The 18149-nt window shown below is 41.8% G+C and overlaps 1 protein-coding gene across 1 annotated transcript in view; it reads left to right on the top strand.

Annotated features, from left to right (window-relative positions):
* Positions 1-18149, top strand: part of LOC118401632 (collagen alpha-5(IV) chain-like) — a 62080-nt gene that overhangs the window by 17074 nt on the left and 26857 nt on the right. The window contains exons 2-23 of the mRNA XM_052477202.1: positions 8198-8251; positions 8456-8545; positions 8869-8913; positions 9010-9054; positions 9245-9307; positions 9863-9916; positions 10023-10049; positions 10150-10209; positions 10641-10703; positions 10906-10941; positions 11171-11218; positions 12019-12093; positions 12748-12792; positions 13365-13427; positions 13729-13773; positions 14769-14822; positions 16560-16601; positions 16786-16885; positions 17036-17071; positions 17166-17339; positions 17544-17636; positions 17830-17919. Of these exons, the coding sequence (XP_052333162.1) occupies positions 8198-8251; positions 8456-8545; positions 8869-8913; positions 9010-9054; positions 9245-9307; positions 9863-9916; positions 10023-10049; positions 10150-10209; positions 10641-10703; positions 10906-10941; positions 11171-11218; positions 12019-12093; positions 12748-12792; positions 13365-13427; positions 13729-13773; positions 14769-14822; positions 16560-16601; positions 16786-16885; positions 17036-17071; positions 17166-17339; positions 17544-17636; positions 17830-17919 (1402 nt within the window). The remainder of the gene's footprint in view (positions 1-8197; positions 8252-8455; positions 8546-8868; positions 8914-9009; positions 9055-9244; positions 9308-9862; positions 9917-10022; positions 10050-10149; positions 10210-10640; positions 10704-10905; positions 10942-11170; positions 11219-12018; positions 12094-12747; positions 12793-13364; positions 13428-13728; positions 13774-14768; positions 14823-16559; positions 16602-16785; positions 16886-17035; positions 17072-17165; positions 17340-17543; positions 17637-17829; positions 17920-18149) is intronic.

Here is an 18149-nt window from a genome sequence, read left to right on the forward strand (position 1 = left end):
CTGTATACCAGCGGAACCCATCCAAATCGAAGGAGCTGGAGCAGTTTTGCCTAAAAGATATCGGCAAAAGTGGCAAAATATGCCAAGACATACCCCAAGAGACTTGCAACTGTAATTGCTTCAAAAGGTGGCTCTACAATGTATTGACTTTGTGGGGGTGGATAGTTATGCACTCTCAAGTTTTCTGTTTTTATGTCTTATTTCTTGTTTGTTTCGCAAGAAAAAATATTTTGCATCTTCAGAGTGGTAGGCATGTTGTGTAAATCAAATGATACAAACTCCCCCCAAAAAATCTATTTTCATTGCAGGTTGTAAGGCAACAAAATAGGAAACATGTCAAGGGGGGTGAATACTTTTGCAAGCCACTGTACCAATCTAAAGCTAGCTAGTTACCCCCAGAAGTTGCTGATAACATCTGTATCAAATATATTTGCAAACATGTTTGATCCTGCTCGTTTGATCCAGATCTAATTTCAAGTGCTCACACAGACGTTTTCACATTTGCTCGAACAAATAATGTCTTATTACCATCGCAGTGTTATACAGCGTTTGACAGTGATCGTAATGGTGGCGCTTGGCGCGTGCAAACTCAGCACACTCAACATTCTGTAATGGAATTGTGTTATTTGACGTGGCAAATGAGAATCTTATTTGATGCGTCAAATAGGGTTATTTGACAAAACAAATGGTGTTCCATATCCACAAGCTTAAGAGTAGTGGCTGCTGAAATCTGATAAATGGTGTCCAGAACTGGCAGGAAAGTATTCAGGTGTTTGTCAATTAATTGCTGTCATTCTTATTTGTGGATAGTACAACCCCTTCCAACAAAGTCAAATGATTTAGTGATAGATTTTAAATATACATTTTACCATAGCTCTCGAAAAACATTTACAGTATATAGGCTGGCAATGTTTGGACTGGATGTCTGATGTAACTGACTTTGCTTTACTCAGTAAATGTCCTTTCATGTAAAGTAAGTCTGTCTCACAAACATGCAAGCTACTCTATAAAGCTATTAAAGATGAACACACTGTACTTGCCTTAATCTGGCCTACTTGGGGGAGTTGATACACCGGCGGTTCAGTGTTTGCATTGATTTGCAAACAGCATCAATCATGTGGATGGGCCAGTAAACAGACGTGTGCGAGTCCCAATGTGTTTGTTTGTGGTGCCACAAGTGCATTAGGACTTGAGGGTTTACACCATTCCGTACTAACTCAAGTTTGAGGGGGTCGACGAGTGCATTTTGGCGATGGAGGATGGTATGTGTGCGTGTGTGTTTAGTCTGAGTATAGGGACACTTTGGTTGTCAATTTGAAGGGATCAGGGAAACTCAGGACAGGAAAATAGGAGAGGAAATGAGTGAGGACAGCAAGTATAAGCTTAGTTGATGCACAATGCTGTTGTCTCGCAAAATTACTGTATAATCAAGTCACATACTGTGTAAACCTAATACAGTTGATTACCATAAATGACATTGCATTGTGGGAAAAACATTGAACAGTCGGGAAATATTAGATGTATTTTAGACATTAAAAGCTATGTAAAACACAGTAGCAGTTAACTTATTGTATTTGTAAATATTCAAAATTGATTGATTGATTAATATTATGCTACACAAAGATAAATAACATGTTTCTAAACTAATCCCATCAGTTAGATTATGCTTTTTTTTCACCCGACACTGAAATTGTTGTTCCAGTTTAAATGGCTTAGGGAGTCACCTCACAAAGTGCCTGACCCTGGCAGTCATTCTGACTGCACGTTACAGGTGAATACATTCCAACTCTGACTGGTTTCCAATAGGAATTACACATCACTTTGCAAGCCAGCATAATGTGACTTACAGGTAGGGTTGCAAAATTGTGGTACCTTTCCCAAAATCCCCATGTATTCCAGAAATTCCAGTTGGAAGGTTCCTCCAGGATTTTTGAGAAAGTTACCATAATTTTGCAATCCTACTTGCAGGCCAGATGTGGCCTGTATAAATAATGATTTTTAGGCCACTGTGTAAGAGTAAAACTAGGCCCTCAAAATAAGGCCTTATGAATACATATTGTGTTATAAATTAAACATTTTATGATTTTTTTCTTTTGGAAAAGTTTTATTTGCACAATTCCTTTAAAAACAGCTCATACATTTATTTCATAATTTATACACATAAAAACGGCAACAAAGCATAAAACACAGCATTTGAAATGTACATTTAAATTTCTTAAAAGTACATGTTGTTAAAACCAATGACAACAACTATGAATAAATCTTTGTAAAAACATAAAATCTGTAAAAGCCATTTAAAATGTGTACAAATGATTTAACAAAGATAAAACATTTTTTTAAGACGTTAGAAACATGTTAAAAAGTCACTTTGTTAAAAGGCTGTCTTCAATCGCTTGTACAGGAGCGGGGTGAGTCCTTATCAAGCTCGCCTCATCCTGCTCTCCTGAATAGACCATCGTCCCGTCCTTCGGGGCCCAGAGGAGATCCCTCCCCTAGGCGCATCGCCCTAGACGCCGCTAAAAATTTTATGATAACATATTTGCTAAGGATCTCACTTGTTGAAGGCTACAGGACAGAACATGGATGAATACAACAACATCTTTCTTTCACTAACAAATACAGTCATGGGTGGTACTACTATTCATTCGAACGGAAAGGCACTCTGGGAAATATGCAAATAAAGCTTTACAGTAAGAGTACAGTGGCTTGAGAAAGTATTCACCCCCTTGACATTTCCTATTTTGTTGCCTTACAACCTGGAATTAAAATATATTTTCTGGGGGGTTGTATCATTTGATTTACACAACATGCCTACCACTTTGAAGATGCACATTATTTTTATTGGGAAACAAAGTAATAAAAAAACAGAACTTGAGCGTGCAAAACTATTCACCCCCCCCTCAATACTGACCCGTTTCCCAGTCCCTGCCAATGAAAAACATTGTGGGCATGTTATTCTCGGGGTGATGAGAGGTGTTGGGTTTGCACAAGACACAGCATTTTCCTTGATGGCCAAAAAGCTCAATTTTAGTAGTCATCTGTACCACGTCTTTTGGATCATTTTTTTCTTTGAGCAATGCCTTTTTCTGGACACTCTTCCATAAAGCCCAGCTCTGGGAGTGTACGGCTTAAAGTGGTCCTATGAACAGATACTCCATTTTCCGCTGTGGAGCTTTGCAGCTCCTTCAGGGTTATCTTTGGTCTCTTTGTTGCCTTTCTGGTGGGCGGCCCTCTCTTGGCAGGTTTGTTGTGGTGCCATATTCTTTCCATTTTCTAACAATGGATTTAATGGCGCTCCTTGGGATGTTCAAAGTTTCTGATCTTATTTTATAACCCAACCCCGATCTGTATTTCTCCAAAACTTTGTCCCTGAACTGTTTGAACTTTTTTAAATTTATTTTTAAACAAGTTATTTTTTGTATTTCACGTCACCAATTTGGACTATTTTGTGTATGTCCATTACATGAAATCCAAATAAAAATCCATTGAAATTACAGGTTGTAATACAACAAAATAGGAAAAATGCCAAGGAGGATGAATACTTTTGCATTGGCACTGTATGTTGCTGTAAAATGTGTACAGTGTAATTATTGGCACTGTAAATCAATTTCAGTAGCAACAGTATTGGATAACTTAAAATATGGAATGGTAACATACTGTTCCTTTTTTACAGTAAAAACAAGAGGATTTGTTTTAGTGTTGTGGTTTGGTTATACACAACCATGGCCTCATAAACTAAGCACAATTGTTGCTGTTTAGCAGCTGGGCCATTCCACCTAAAAAATAAAACAAACAAGGGGATTTTGAGACCCTCCATCTCATATGGTTCTGAAATTATTTGTTAGAAATTGATAAGATTAGCATTCCATCAACATTATTTTGTTGAAATATAATTTCATCTGAGAAATAAGCTAAATGACTACACCTAAATTGGTCAATTGTAACTTTATTGATTTATTTTTCTCACTTTGGTACTTTTTCCACAAGTGTATGTCGTGAATTTTCAAAACTTTTAATACAAAACTCCAAGCTGGTAACGCAGCGGTCTTACATTCAAAACCTTTCATTGTACATTCATTTTGTTTGTAGACCTCTTCCACCACGCAACCATTGATCCAAAATAAGTTCTGTGAAATGATTACATTGGTTTACAGTTTTTTCAACTGCTTACACACGTTTTCAAAACTGTCTCCTTTTTTCAAAACTCTACACACAATTCCCAAAACTGCACACACAAAATGCAAAATGCCTCACATCTCCTTCAAAATGTAACACTGCATTCAAAATGCCATAAACACATGTCAGAATGAAGCATTTGCATCAAATGGCAAACACTGCTTTCATAAAGTACATTTTTGGATATACCATGTAAACACTATTCTAAATCTAAAGCTCTTTCGTAGGCTTATAACTACATTTCAATACAATGTTCTACAGTGAAAGTAATCTGCTGAGGGGTAACACGTACACTGTAAGCACCAATGCAAGGTACAAACAGAAAATATTTATTAGGCCAAACATTACTGTTGTATACAGTAGCATACAACAAAACCATAAACATATGTAAACCAAAAGTATATTCTTTAGGACACAGTAAAGAACACAATTGTGTGTGTGTGTGGGGTCCCGGGGGGCAGTAAAGGAAATGGTACAGTCACCAGTGCTAAGCTACGCTTCATCCAGCCTGGGTCTGGCCACAATACTTCGTCCTCATCACAAGATACGTTTTCTCTTGCCAAATGTCGAGGGAGGTATCTCCTAGCATGGCGTATCCAACCTTGGACAGAGCTAACCCTTTATGTCCCCACATGCGTCCTCCATTGCCTGGAGAATCGGCATGCGGGCAAAGGGTTGGCGATCACACACTTTCCAGCTCCAGGCTGAGAAGAATTCCTCTGTAGGATTTAGAAAAGGTGAATATGGGGGTAGGTACAAAACTACACATTTTGGATGGGTGGCAAACCAGTTTTGGACCAGAACAGCCTGGTGAAAACTAACATTGTCCCATAAAACCACAAATCTAACAGGCTCCTGATCTGGATCAGGGACAAGCATTGTGTAAATTGCATCCAGAAAAGTGAGCATATGGCCGGTGTTGTACGGACCCAGTGTGGCATTGTGATGGAGGACCCCGTTTTGAGTGATGGCAGCACACATAGTTATATTACCCCCACGCTGTCCAGGGACATTGGTAATTGCCCTCTGTCCTATTACATTTCTTCCGCGGCGCCTGGTTTTGGTGAGGTTGAAGCCAACCTCATCCACATAAATAAATTAATGGCGAATTTCATGGGCATCCAGCTCCAATACTCTCTGTAACAGACAAAAGGATATACAGATGAGTAAATATGGTATGTCTGAAGTACTGGAAGTAGTGTTGCATACATACCTCTACAAAGTCATGTCAAGTCCAATAGCTCAGTTGGTGAGCTCTGTCAGGGTAGTTTCGATTCCGGGACCACCCTCAGAATGGCACATGACTGTAAGTCGCTTTGGATAAAAGCGTCTGCTAAATGCATATATTATTATTATTATTATTATTATTATTTTATCGCATATTCTTGACTCTGTCAGAGTTTCTCTCAAATGGCACCTTGGAGTTGATCGTCGGTGCCGTTGGAGGATGGTCTACAGGCTTACAGCATTGATGTTGTTAAATATGGTGTCATTATTTAAGATATGCTCTCTTATCTCTCGAATCCTAATTGCATTGTTGGCCAAAACCATATTTATAATTGCAGTCTCTTGTACATCTGTAAACAAGCCTCCTTGTCCTCCATGATGTCTTTGCCTTTCCACTCTGTACAGAATACAAACACAGTATGTGTTCGGCATAGGAACTGTAAACAATGTACAAAAAAGGTAGTACAGCATGATAACCAACCTCATTCATTCAATGCAGTGCAGTAAATGGATGGTTTAGAGTTACAAATGTTTATGCAATACTATGCAGTCATACGTATTTTACGGTACATTACTGTAATGCTAAAATAGTCATTAGATAGTTGCATACCTGTTCTCATTTCTGAAGGTTTGAATTATGGACGCCACTGTAAATCGACTCAAGTTGGGCTGGACTCTCAGTCCACTTTTTAAAAAAACTCTCAGTCCACAAGTTGGGCTGGACTCTCACTTAAAAATAACTACAACTTAATAGCAAGTAAGAACCTGATGATATCAGGATGTAAGATGGGATGGAAACATCACCAAATTCACTGAGAATACATATTATCACATTAATTGACTGTTTTCATTCTCAGAGATAATTTGAAGAGCTATCAAACAACTACATTTATGAGTAAAAGTTTTCTGCTATTTTAAATGAGCACTCCATGTGTTCATGCGTCTGGTTTCTCTGTTCTGTTGCCTCAGCGCGAATAGAAATACGTGGCATGCGTGTGCCACGATTGGGAGTCAGTAAGCTTCTATGAGTTGGAAGAACATTTTGTCAAGTGTTCAATTTAAGAACTGTGAATAAATATTGTGATTAGGTCTGCTTTAGATGAATGTAGGCTACCAATGTAGAAATAAATGTACAGTGAACAAAAATATGAACGCAATTTCTAACATTTTACTGAGTTACAGTTCATATAAGGAAATCAGTCAATTTAAACAAATGAATTAGGCCCTAATCTATGGATTTGACATGACTAAGAATACCGAAATGCATCTGTTGGTCACAGATACCTTAAAACAAAAGTAGTGGCGTGGATCAGAAAACCAGTCAGTATCGTGGCCTGTGGAATGTTGTCCCACTCCTTTTCAATGGCTGTGTGAAGATTCTGTATATTGGTGGGAACTGGAACACCCTGTCGTACACATCGATCCAGAGCATCCCAAACATGCTCAATGGGTGACATGTCTGGAGAGTATTCAGGCCATGGAAGAACTGGGACATTTTCAGCTTCCAGGAATTGTGCACAAATCCTTGCGATATGGGGCCATGCATTATCATGCTGAAACATAAGATGATTGCGGTGGTATCTCTATGCATTCAAATTGCCATCGATAAAATGCTATTGTGTTCGTTGTCCGTAGCTTATTGCCTGCCCATACATAACTCCACCACCACCATAGGGCACTCTGTTGACAACGTTAACATCAGCAATCCGCTCCCCAACACGACGTCATACTGCCCGGTACAGTTGAAACCGGGACTCATCCGTGAAGAGCACACTTCTCCAGCGTGCAAGTGGCCATCAAAGGTGAGCATTTACCCACTGAAGTCGGTTACGACGGCAAACTGCAGTCAGGTCAAGACCCTGGTGAGGACGACGAGCTTGCAAATGAGCTTCCCTGAGACGGTTTCTGACAGTTTGTGCAGAAGTTCTTCGGTTGTACAAACCCACAGTTTCATCAGCTGTCCGGGTGGCTGGTCTCAGAAGGTGAAGAAGCCGGACGTGGAGGTCCTGGGCTGGCGTGGTTACACGTGGTCTGCGATTGGGAGGCCGGTTGGACGTAGTGCCAAATTCTCTAAAATGACGTTGGAGGTGGCTTATTGTAGTGAAATTAACATTTAGTTCTCTGGCAACCACTCGGTGGACATTCCTGTAGTCGATTGCCAATTGCACACTCCCTCAAAACTTGAGAAATCTGTGGCATTGTGTTGTGTGACAAAACTGCACGTTTTAGAGTTTTTACTGTCCCCAAGCAAAGGTGCACATGTGTAATGATCATGCTGTTTAATCAGCAAACACCTGTCAGTTTCATGGATTATTTTGGTATAGGAAAACATGCGAACTAACAGGGATGTAAACAAATTTGTGCACAATTTGAGAGAAATAAGCTTTTTGTGCGTGTGGAACATTTCTGGGATCTTTTATTTCAGCTCATGAAACATGGGACCTGACGCTTTACATGTTGCTTATATATTTGCCAGTGTATTGCTAGTGTACTACACTTATTTGATATTTGTAGTTATATTATGTCTCACCGTTGGATCCCCAAGAACTGTAAATATACACATTGAGCACTTCGACCTGCTTCATTTCTGCGGATTTCCAGCCTCTATGACCACTACAAGGCCCCTAGGCTATTTTACATCAAAACTTGAGAAAAAACATACCAACCGAATCTTAACTTGACATTGTAGGTTACAGAAACGTATTACATATACAATAAATTGAGTACAGTGTCTCTGTGCTGGGCAACAAAATAAAAAGCCAGCTATAATGAGTGTGTGCGGTTTTTGTTCTAGTGTGCGTGTACTGGGAAGTCGAGGTGTCACTGTGAAGGAGTCAAAGGCAATAAGGTAAGCAGACCCCCAGCCAAGGCAAGCACCCTTGGGAGTAACTGTTGCAATCTTTTTGTTCTCATCACACTATTCAATATTCTCTGTTTCTGTTTTTCTCTCCATCTCTCTCGCTCTCTTTCACACACACACACACACACACACACACACACACACACACACACACACACACACACACACACACACACACACACACACACACAGGGAGAAAAGGGTTACTCAGGAGAGGCTGGTCTACCTGGGTCGGTTGGCTATCCGGGCTCAGAGGGTCACCCTGGATCAGTGGGACCAAAGGTACTTTCCTTACCTGCACAACAGTATGCTCCACATAAAAATTGCCATTAAATGGAAATATTATACATGGCCCGTATTCATAAAGCGTCTAAAATGAGTGCTGATCTAGGATTAGTTTGGCCTTTTATAAACTATTATATGGACAGAGGGAACCTGATCTTAGATTAGCACAGTTAGCCATAAACTCTTAAGTTAACACATGACTGCATTGTCCAAGGTTTTGGTACAGTTAGCAGTGTACTAGCCTTGAGAACCGAAGGTTGCACGTTTTCATACCTGCGAAAAGAACCATACCTGAATCATGTCTTGATTGTCTTTCCCAGGGGGACGTGGGTCCTCATGGACCTCCAGGACAATATGGCAATCGGGTAACTTTCCACAATAAATGTCAGAATTTTTTTTGATGCAATATATTTTATATAATCCTGCAGTTCCTAAGACTACAATCGTTTCTATTTCTTCAGGGTCCTGAGGGTAAAGAAGGATTTGCTGGCACACCAGGTCTACCGGTAAGTGTGTGTGTGTGTGTGTGTGTGTGTGTGTGTGTGTGTGTGTGTGTGTGTGTGTGTGTGTGTGTGTGTGTGTGTGTGTGTGTGTGTGTGTGTGTGTGTGTGTGTGTGTGTGTGTGTGTGTGTGTGTGTGTGTGTGTGTGTGTGTGTGTGTTCATCCAGTGTAATATTTGCCAAATTGTTACTCTAGGGCATCCCCGGCCTTCAAGGACCAATGGGCCAACAAGGTGCCTCCGGATGCAATGGAACAGAGGTGCAGTAACAGTGGCTATTGTCGCCATATTCTCTCTATGTGAACCTCTCTGACAAAAGGTAGCACACCAAGCTAGATATGAATGCTCTCTTTCAATGCATATGTGGACAGATTCACAATTATAGTCACACACTTTAACTACTGTAGACAGCAGTATTAGTAGTGTGTATCACTACTGTTTATCATCATATAGTAGCACAATCATGACCTATAATGAGACATCCAAAATGTGTTTCAAATGGCACCCTATTCACTAAGTTTAACCAGAGCCTTGGGTTTCCTGGTCAGAAGTAGTGCAATAAATAGGGAATAGTGTGCCATTTTGGATGCAGTGCCACAGTCATTTTGCATGGCTACCCAGGCTCCTTGATGCAGTCAAACGGCGACGGTTTGACAATGTGTCATTAGCTTTGATACTGTAATTGGTTAGATACCATCCAATAGCTGATAACTTTGTTTTGAACAATGCGTCTCGTGCCCCTCGTCACCACAAACAACTTGTGTGAGTCGTCAGGCTGACAGTCCTTCTAACGGGTGCCAACAATGTCTTTGCAGGGGAAGAGGGGTTCAACTGGTCCACCTGGTCTCCACAGCAGTGATGGATTAAGAGTAAGATGGATACATGCACATCAAACATACAACACTTGTGTGTTTCACTACTGTCTGTCAAAATATGCTTTTACCGTAATGTTGATAGTTGTCTTTTATTTGACAGGGTTCACCTGGAGCACCTGGACCAAAGGTAATCCCTCTTCCTCCTCCTCCTGCTCATACCTTCATCATCACCATCCTTCTAATAATCAGCAGAATTCAAAATGTTGTGTGTGTGTGCGCATGTGCAGGGTGAACCTCAAACAATTGGAAGTGGGACACCTGGACCTAGAGGAAGAGACGGTGACCAGGTAACCAGCAGCATCCCATAATGTAACATCACTCTCGTTGTTCTCCCTTCTCTCTGTCCCTCCTCAAACTCCAGTTCCGTACCCTACTTCTCTTTCACCCTCCATCTCCTCTCTATATCCTCTATATGTCTTCTTCTTCTTCAGTATCTATTCATCCTTTTCCTTCGTCCGAAATGGACCCCTAATTATGCGCTTGAGCCGGATCAAGTGAGAAGTGGTATTCGCCAAGCAAGCAGTGTGTCGTCCTTTCAATTAGCAATATGGATCCCCTTGCCTACTGATAGGCTATGTTTGCCATGCTTACACTAATCAAATCCTCTGTCATCCACTCGTGCATATGGGTTATGGGCTTGTGGCATTTGGGACTGGGCATGTCTCTCTTCTCTTTATCAGAGATAGACATTAACCCAACTCTCTGTGGTGTCTTACAGGGTGTCTCTGGGTCACCAGGACCGACGGGACCACCAGGGGAAGCTGGACATCGTGGGGTTGAGGTAAGTTAATTGTTTTGCCTGGACTGAGCTTGGCTATGCTATGTAAATGTAGCAAAATACTTCTTTATTAGGTTTTTCACAGATATGCCATTGGTTTGTATAATATTGAGGCGCAATAGATAATACTTATGTAAGGGTTGTAACGTAACATACTGTGTATAGTTATGTCTTATTGTGCATTATTGTTACTCTCTCTATCAAGGGATTGATAGGCCTACATGGAGCACCAGGATTAAAGGTAATAGGTGTGTGTGTGTGTGTGTGTGTGTGTGTGTGTGTGTGTGTGTGTGTGTGTGTGTGTGTGTGTGTGTGTGTGTGTGTGTGTGTGTGTGTGTGTGTGTGTGTGTGTGTGTGTGTGTGTGTGTGTGTGTGTGTGTGTGTGTGTGAAAGACACAGTAGGACATTGGGATATTTGAGGTCAGTGGAAGGTGGCTCAGTTGTGCTGTAACTGTTGACCTTTTCTGTAGGGTCAAGAGGGACGCAGCTCTAGTATCCCTGGCCCTCGTGGTCTAAAGGTAAAGACAGTAAAGACATTGTAACTCATTATTTTTGCTTTATTCATGTATAACTCGCCTAAATCTCCTAGTCCTCAGATCTCTGAATCTCTCAAATGGAATACTTGAAATCATGCATATGTTTAATTCTTGATTATATCTCACCTTTGTTTCTCTTATGCTAAAACTCATAACCATATATATAATTTGTACCTATACAGAATCCAATTACTTCAGTACCTTATAAATGGTGGCATTGAATGCCTTTTAGAGTAGACTATGTTTTGTAGTTATTAAGACATGGCCTTCTTTGCACTGCCACTGTGTGGCCAGTCTGCGGAGCTGCACTTGAAATATGAAGGCGAGAACTCTGTGTTTTCTTGTTTGTGTTACATGTATACCATAATGTAAATGTGTGTTAATGCTTGTGATTACCGGTATCTGTTATACTAACCCTGCTGTCCTCTTGGACCAGGTTCCTCTCAATGACTAGCTCATCCTAACATCCTAACATCATAATTTGCATGTATATGTAGCACATGGGGATGTGTGAAACTACTCCTCAGCCTTAAGTGTCAAGCTTGCTTCGCCTCATTAGCTAGCTTTTGAGGTGGCGCGATCAGCTAAGATGCTTTAGGGAGCACGGTCACGTGTGTTTGTGAGGCAGAGGTCCAGAGTTCGCGCCAGGTATGGGCCGAATCGGGAGGAGGTGGTACTTGCTAAGCAAGCAGTGTGATGTACTTTACACATACAGGTGGATGAAATATGAATTCCGTTCAATGTACAGGATATATGTGTGACTGGTTCCATTTCTCTTCTAGGGACACCAAGGGCCCCCTGGAGTCCCGGGACCGAAAGGGATCAAGCTATACGCCCACGCTCCCTTCGATATGAAGGTATAGTCAAGCCATGTCAGACCTGGGTTCAAACACTATTTAAAATCTTTAAACTACTTTGATCATTTGCTTTAGCCTGCCTGGAGTGCGAAGTGGGTGTTTTTAAAAGTATTTTCTATTGGTTTCATTGCAACAGGCAAGTTCAATAGAGCACAGCTGATGTTTTACCGTAATTTCGGTTAACCCAGATCTAAAGTGTTGCGTAATTGGTCAGATGCTCCATTAAATTCTGGGTCCATACGTGTTAAGAGAAGAGATAAAAACGAGGATCAGAGCTGGAACGAAGAGCTCCACCCTCTCTCTTTGCAAGTTACGGGCAAATCTATGTCCCCTCCCCTTCAGAATTTCAAAAGATGCTAACTCCTGCAAAATCGTGATTTGTCCAACCACCGGACAGATCTACAGTACCATTTATGTTTACGTAGTCTGTCCACGAGAGATTGCCAATACCACAACATGACCTTTTAGTGCCCGCAATTGTGACCTGATAATAATATTTTTAGTGATTAAGATGATCATTACTGTGATTAATCAATAAATACTGTGATGTGTGTGGAGTAATATCTACCCTTTAAGAAATCTGTATGACAAATCAGAAAACCTCACTGATTGGTGTGATGGAGGTCAGCTGACCCTCGTCTTTTCTCTCTGCAGGGAGAGATAGGTGAACTGGGTGAGAAGGGCTGTAAGGGTTCACTTGTAAGTCATCTCCTTGTTTCTCACTCCTCATGCATATCTAGCTTTTAATCATCCACAGTATGTTTTCTGGGCAGAATCATCCAGTTACATTTTATTTGACAGGGTCGTGTGTGTGTGTGTGTGTGTGTGTGTGTGTGTGTGTGTGTGTGTGTGTGTGTGTGTGTGTGTGTGTGTGTGTGTGTGTGTGTGTGTGTGTGTGTGTGTGTGTGTGTGTGTGTGTGTGTGTGTGTGTGTGTGTGTGTGTGTGTGTGTGTGCGTGACAGTGTCGTTTCTCTACGACATTTTAGTCTACCATATGACTCCCCTGACATAGGGAGGTTTCTGTCCATGGGTGCTATGTCACTAGAGTTGTAATGCAAACCACTACCTCTGTCGTGACAATGGTCATCTGACATGAGCGGTCGTAAATGGACATGTTACAACGCCATCATGTTCATGTCATAGCGGTGCTATCATGTAGTGTCTCCTGGAATCCTAGCTTTAGAATCAGAAGTTTAACAGTCAATTAGATGAACTGTCCTGTCTTGACTTGTCTGTTTGTTTGTTCAATCAACCTCTCTGTCTGCCCTCAGGGTTATGCTGGCCACAACCATTTTAAAGGAGCAAAAGGGGACCAAGGGGACGTTGGTACTGAGGTATAACACTGACTCCACATAGGGTATAAATGTAATATGAGCATTATGCCATTACACTGTATAGGTGACTGACCTAAGGAATGACACGCGATACATGATATTATGACTGATGTGGTTATGATGATGAGAGTGATGGGAGGATTTCATGCCTCTGAGCAGTGTGATAGAATGAACATGTGATGCAATGTAATAATGTGGTGTTGGTTTCGATGATTAGCTGTGAAACAGTACTAAGTGATAAGAGGACTGAGAGATGTGCCTTCTCCTTTTGGAGGACTGACTGTCATGAATTCCCTTTTAGGGAAGGCCAGGGAAGGATGGGGATCGAGGACCCGCTGGATATAAGGTAGCTGTCTCATCAACTGACAAGGAAACCCAGGGGTTGTAGTAATATCCTTGTGGATACCGGACGTCCCCACAAGTAAAACAGGGAATACTTCCCTTGTGGCGACATTTCCCAGGTCCCCATGAGGACAAAGGCTATTTTAAGTTTAGGGGTTGGGTTTAGAGTTAGGATTAGAATTAGGAGATAAGCTTTAGCGTTAGGGGTTATAAGGTTTAGGTTAGGATTTTGAATGGAAATCAATTTGAAGTCCCTACAAGGATAATAAAACATGTGTGTGTGTGTGTGTGTGTGTGTGTGTGTGTGTGTGTGTGTGTGTGTGTGTGTGTGTGTGTGTGTGTGTGTGTGTGTGTGTGTGTGTGTGTGTGTGTGTGTGTGTGTGTGTTGTGTGACTGTACATATAACTATGTTGATTATACACTATTTCATTGTTTTCATGTATGATTTGTTTTATTTATTGGCTCATCCTATTCAGAGGACAGAGATAACTTACACTTTTTGCTGTTACATGTACATTCTACACACATTCTACATACATGGCACTTTTTTTACACAGTAAAAAGGAAAAGTAAAGACTAAGGGGGATACCTGGTCAGTTGCACAACTGAATGCATTCAAACAAAATGTGTCTTCTGCATTGATCCCATCAGTTATTTGACATACATTACATCTGGATAGATGGTATTTAAACATATCCGGTATACATTTATTTATTTATAAATATATTATAGATAATGAGCTTTTCATTTCACCTCTCAGCCCATCCCACCTATCTCCATAAGCCTCCCTCTTATGATTTCCATGTGCCATATATGTTTCAACTGTGCTGGGATGTGTTAAATAAATTTGGAACCTTTCTAATCACGTAGTATCTACAGATGGTTAAAGATTCATATTTTTAGTAATGACTATACTGTTGATTGATTGACTCTGGCTTTCCACATCTCACAACAGTGCTATTTGTAAGGTTAGAATAATTATACAGTCTTGCCCTTCAGGGGAGAAATGGGAATCACGGTTCAGCAGGTCCTGATGGAATCCCTGGACCATGGGTCAGTCATTACCGCAATTATTCTCATGTTTATAGTGTGTGTGTGTGTGTGTGTGTGTGTGTGTGTGTGTGTGTGTGTGTGTGTGTGTGTGTGTGTGTGTGTGTGTGTGTGTGTGTGTGTGTGTGTGTGTGTGTGTGTGTGTGTGTGTGTGTGTGTGTGTGTGTGTGTACAGTACATTCAGAAAGTATTCCACATTTTGCTACTTTACAGCCCTATTTTAAAATAGATTTTTCTTAAAAATCCCCTCATTAATCTATCGTTGTCCTGTTGGAAGGTGAATGCTGAGTGCTCTGAGTGCTCTGAAGCAGGTTTTCATCAAGGATCTCTCTGTACTTTGCTCCGTTTATCTTTCCCTTGATCCTGACTAGTCTCCCAGTCCCTGCTGCTGCATCCCCACAGCATGATGCTGCCACCACCATGCTTCACCATAGGGATGGTGCCAGGTTTCCTCCAGACGCTTGGCATTCAGGCCAAAGAGTTCAATCTTGGTTTCATCAGACCAGAGAATCTTGTTTCCCATGGTCAGTGTCCTTTAGGTGCCTTTTGGAAAACTCCAAGCGGGCTGTCATGTGCCTTTTACTGAGGTGTGGCTTCCGTCTTGCCACTCTACCATAAAGGCCTGTTTGGTGGAGTGCTGCAGAGATGGTTGTCCTTCTGGAAGATTCTCCCATCTCCACAGAGGAACACTGGAGCTCTGTCAGAGTGACCACCGCGTTCCTGATCACATCCCTGACCAAGGCCCTTCTCCCCTGATTGCTCAGTTTGGCCGGGCGGCCAGCTCTAGGAAGAGTATTGGTGGTTCAAAACTTCTTCCATTGAAGAATGATGGAGACCACTATGTTCTTGGGGACCTTCAATGCTTTAGAAATGTTTTGTACCCTTCCCCAGATCTGTGCCTCGACACAATCCTGTCTCTGGGCTCTACAGACAATTCCTTAAACCGAATGCCTTGGTTTTTTATCTGACATGCACTGTCAACTGTCGGACTGTAACGGGGTTCTTCTGTCGAAGGAGAGGCGGACCAATACGCAGCGTGGTTGAAGTTCATGTTTTTTTTTTTTAATAAGAAAAACTATACATGAACAAACTACAAAACAATAAATGTGAAAACCCGAAACCAGTCCCGTGTGGTACAAACACTGACACAGGAGACAATCACCCACAAAACCCAGCACCAAACAGGCTACCTAAATATGGTTCCCAATCAGAGACAATGACTAACACCTGCCTCTTATTGAGAACCATATCAGGCCAAACACAAAAACAGACAAACTAGACACACAACATAGAATGCCCACTCAGATCACACGCTGACCAAACAAAACATAGAAACATACAAAGCAAACTATGGTCAGTGCCTTTCCAAATCATGTCCAATCAATTGAATTTACCACAGGTGGAATCCAATCAAGTTGTAAAAACATCTCAAGGATGATCAATGGAAACAGGATGCACCTGAGCTCAATTTCAAGTCTCATAGCAAATGGTCTCAATACTTATGTAAATAAGATAATTCTGTTTTTTAAATGTGCCTACATTTCTAAAAAAAAACTGTTTTCGCTTCATCATTGTGGGGTATTGCATTTAGATTGATGAGGAAAATATTTATTTAATCAGAATAAGGCTGTAACGTAACAAAATGTGGAAAAAGGGAAGTGGTCTGAATACTTTCCGACTGCATTGTACGTGTGCGTGCGTGTCTGGCAATGATAGATTAATTTTTTTACGTGTCTACAGGGACAGAAAGGTGGTCAGGGTCAAGATGGTGATCCCGGGGAGGTGAGTCAATGTGCCTGAGATTTTGCCTGATAATGTCAGTATCAATATAGGTAGAGAAGTATCTCAGAGAGTGCTGATCTAGGATCAGTTTAGCGTTTTAGATCATAGTGATAGGATTAGAATGACTAAGATTACATGAACTCCTACTCTGAGACATGCCCTGGTCTCTCTGGCCTCCCCATAGGTGACCATGATTGGCGAGGCCGTGTTTGGCTCCGGGGGTGCCAAAGGACAACAAGGGTTGGCTGGCCCTCCAGGTCCCACTGGAGTTACTGGTCCCCCAGGTACTCTACGCATATCTCGCATACACAACCTCATTGATATTCACCCTCCTATCCAATCGGACGTTGAGTAGCACTGTATAATCCCGCCTCATTCACCAACTTGACCAATAAGTGTGTCTGTATAGCTAAACATATCAACCTGTTTTCCAGGTAGCACCGGTTTCCAGGGGCCTCCTGGATCTCCAGGTAAGTGCTGATCCTCACTCATTCATTCACTCCCTCACTCATTCTCCATCATCGCAATCAAGTGTGTACACGGGCTCTATCTTCTCATTCACAGCTCCTAACTATGGAGATGATCCCTACAATCGCGGAGCGAAGGGCCGCAGTGGACCGAAAGGAGATAAAGGAGACCAAGGACCCATCATCGAGGGCGAGCCAGGCAGAGAGGGCTTTCCAGGAACAACTGGGGAAAGTGGAGACCCTGGACCCCCAGGACCATCTGAAGACTCAGGTAGACTTACTCTCCAGATATAATGTAATGTTCACAGCTCTGATATTCTAGCCTTGTTAAATCAACCTGATCTCACGAGCTCACATTTACTTTTCACATGAGAAATTAAACAAATCCATAAATTACTCCCACAGTCATTTATTGAGAACTTAAAAAAAAAAAAGTTGATTTAAAAATAAGGTACTTGTTTTTTTCTTGTTGTAGAAAATCTTAAGGGCTTTATAGGACCTCCAGGGGAAAAGGGAGCCAAGGGCTTGACAGGCGAACAAGGGTACAGTGGCCAATATGGTTTAAAAGGTGAGCTCCCTCTGATTCTTCATGGTTTCTGATTGGATGGACATTCTGGGTCATCACTGCTTGTTGATGGGGCTGTCCACAAACACTTCTGTCTCATTGGTGGAATTCCACCGACATTGGCATTGTGGTTTGTCACTTGGTATCAAGTGTTTGTGTCACTTTGTGTCATTGTGTCACTCTTTCTCCACTACAGGTCAGAAAGGAGAGGTCTGTAGGTTGTGTACAGGAAAAGGGTCTGGAGAGCCGGGACCCCCAGGACCCCCCGGTCAGCCTGGATTCCCAGGTAACAACACCTGCAGCATAAAAAAAATTGTTCACATAGAAATGTATTGTGTAAGGGCGTCCCGAGTGGCGCAGCGGTCTAAGGCACTGCATCGCAGTGCTAGAGGCGACGCTACATATCCGGCTTGGATCACGGGCTGTACCACAACCGGCTGTGATCGGGAGTCCCATAGGGCGGCGCACAATTGGCCCAGCGTCGTCTGAGTTGGGGGAGGGTGTAACCGGGGGTAC

The sequence above is a fragment of the Oncorhynchus keta genome, chromosome 23 (genome assembly GCF_023373465.1).
Source record: "Oncorhynchus keta strain PuntledgeMale-10-30-2019 chromosome 23, Oket_V2, whole genome shotgun sequence".
Taxonomy (NCBI): domain Eukaryota; kingdom Metazoa; phylum Chordata; class Actinopteri; order Salmoniformes; family Salmonidae; genus Oncorhynchus; species Oncorhynchus keta.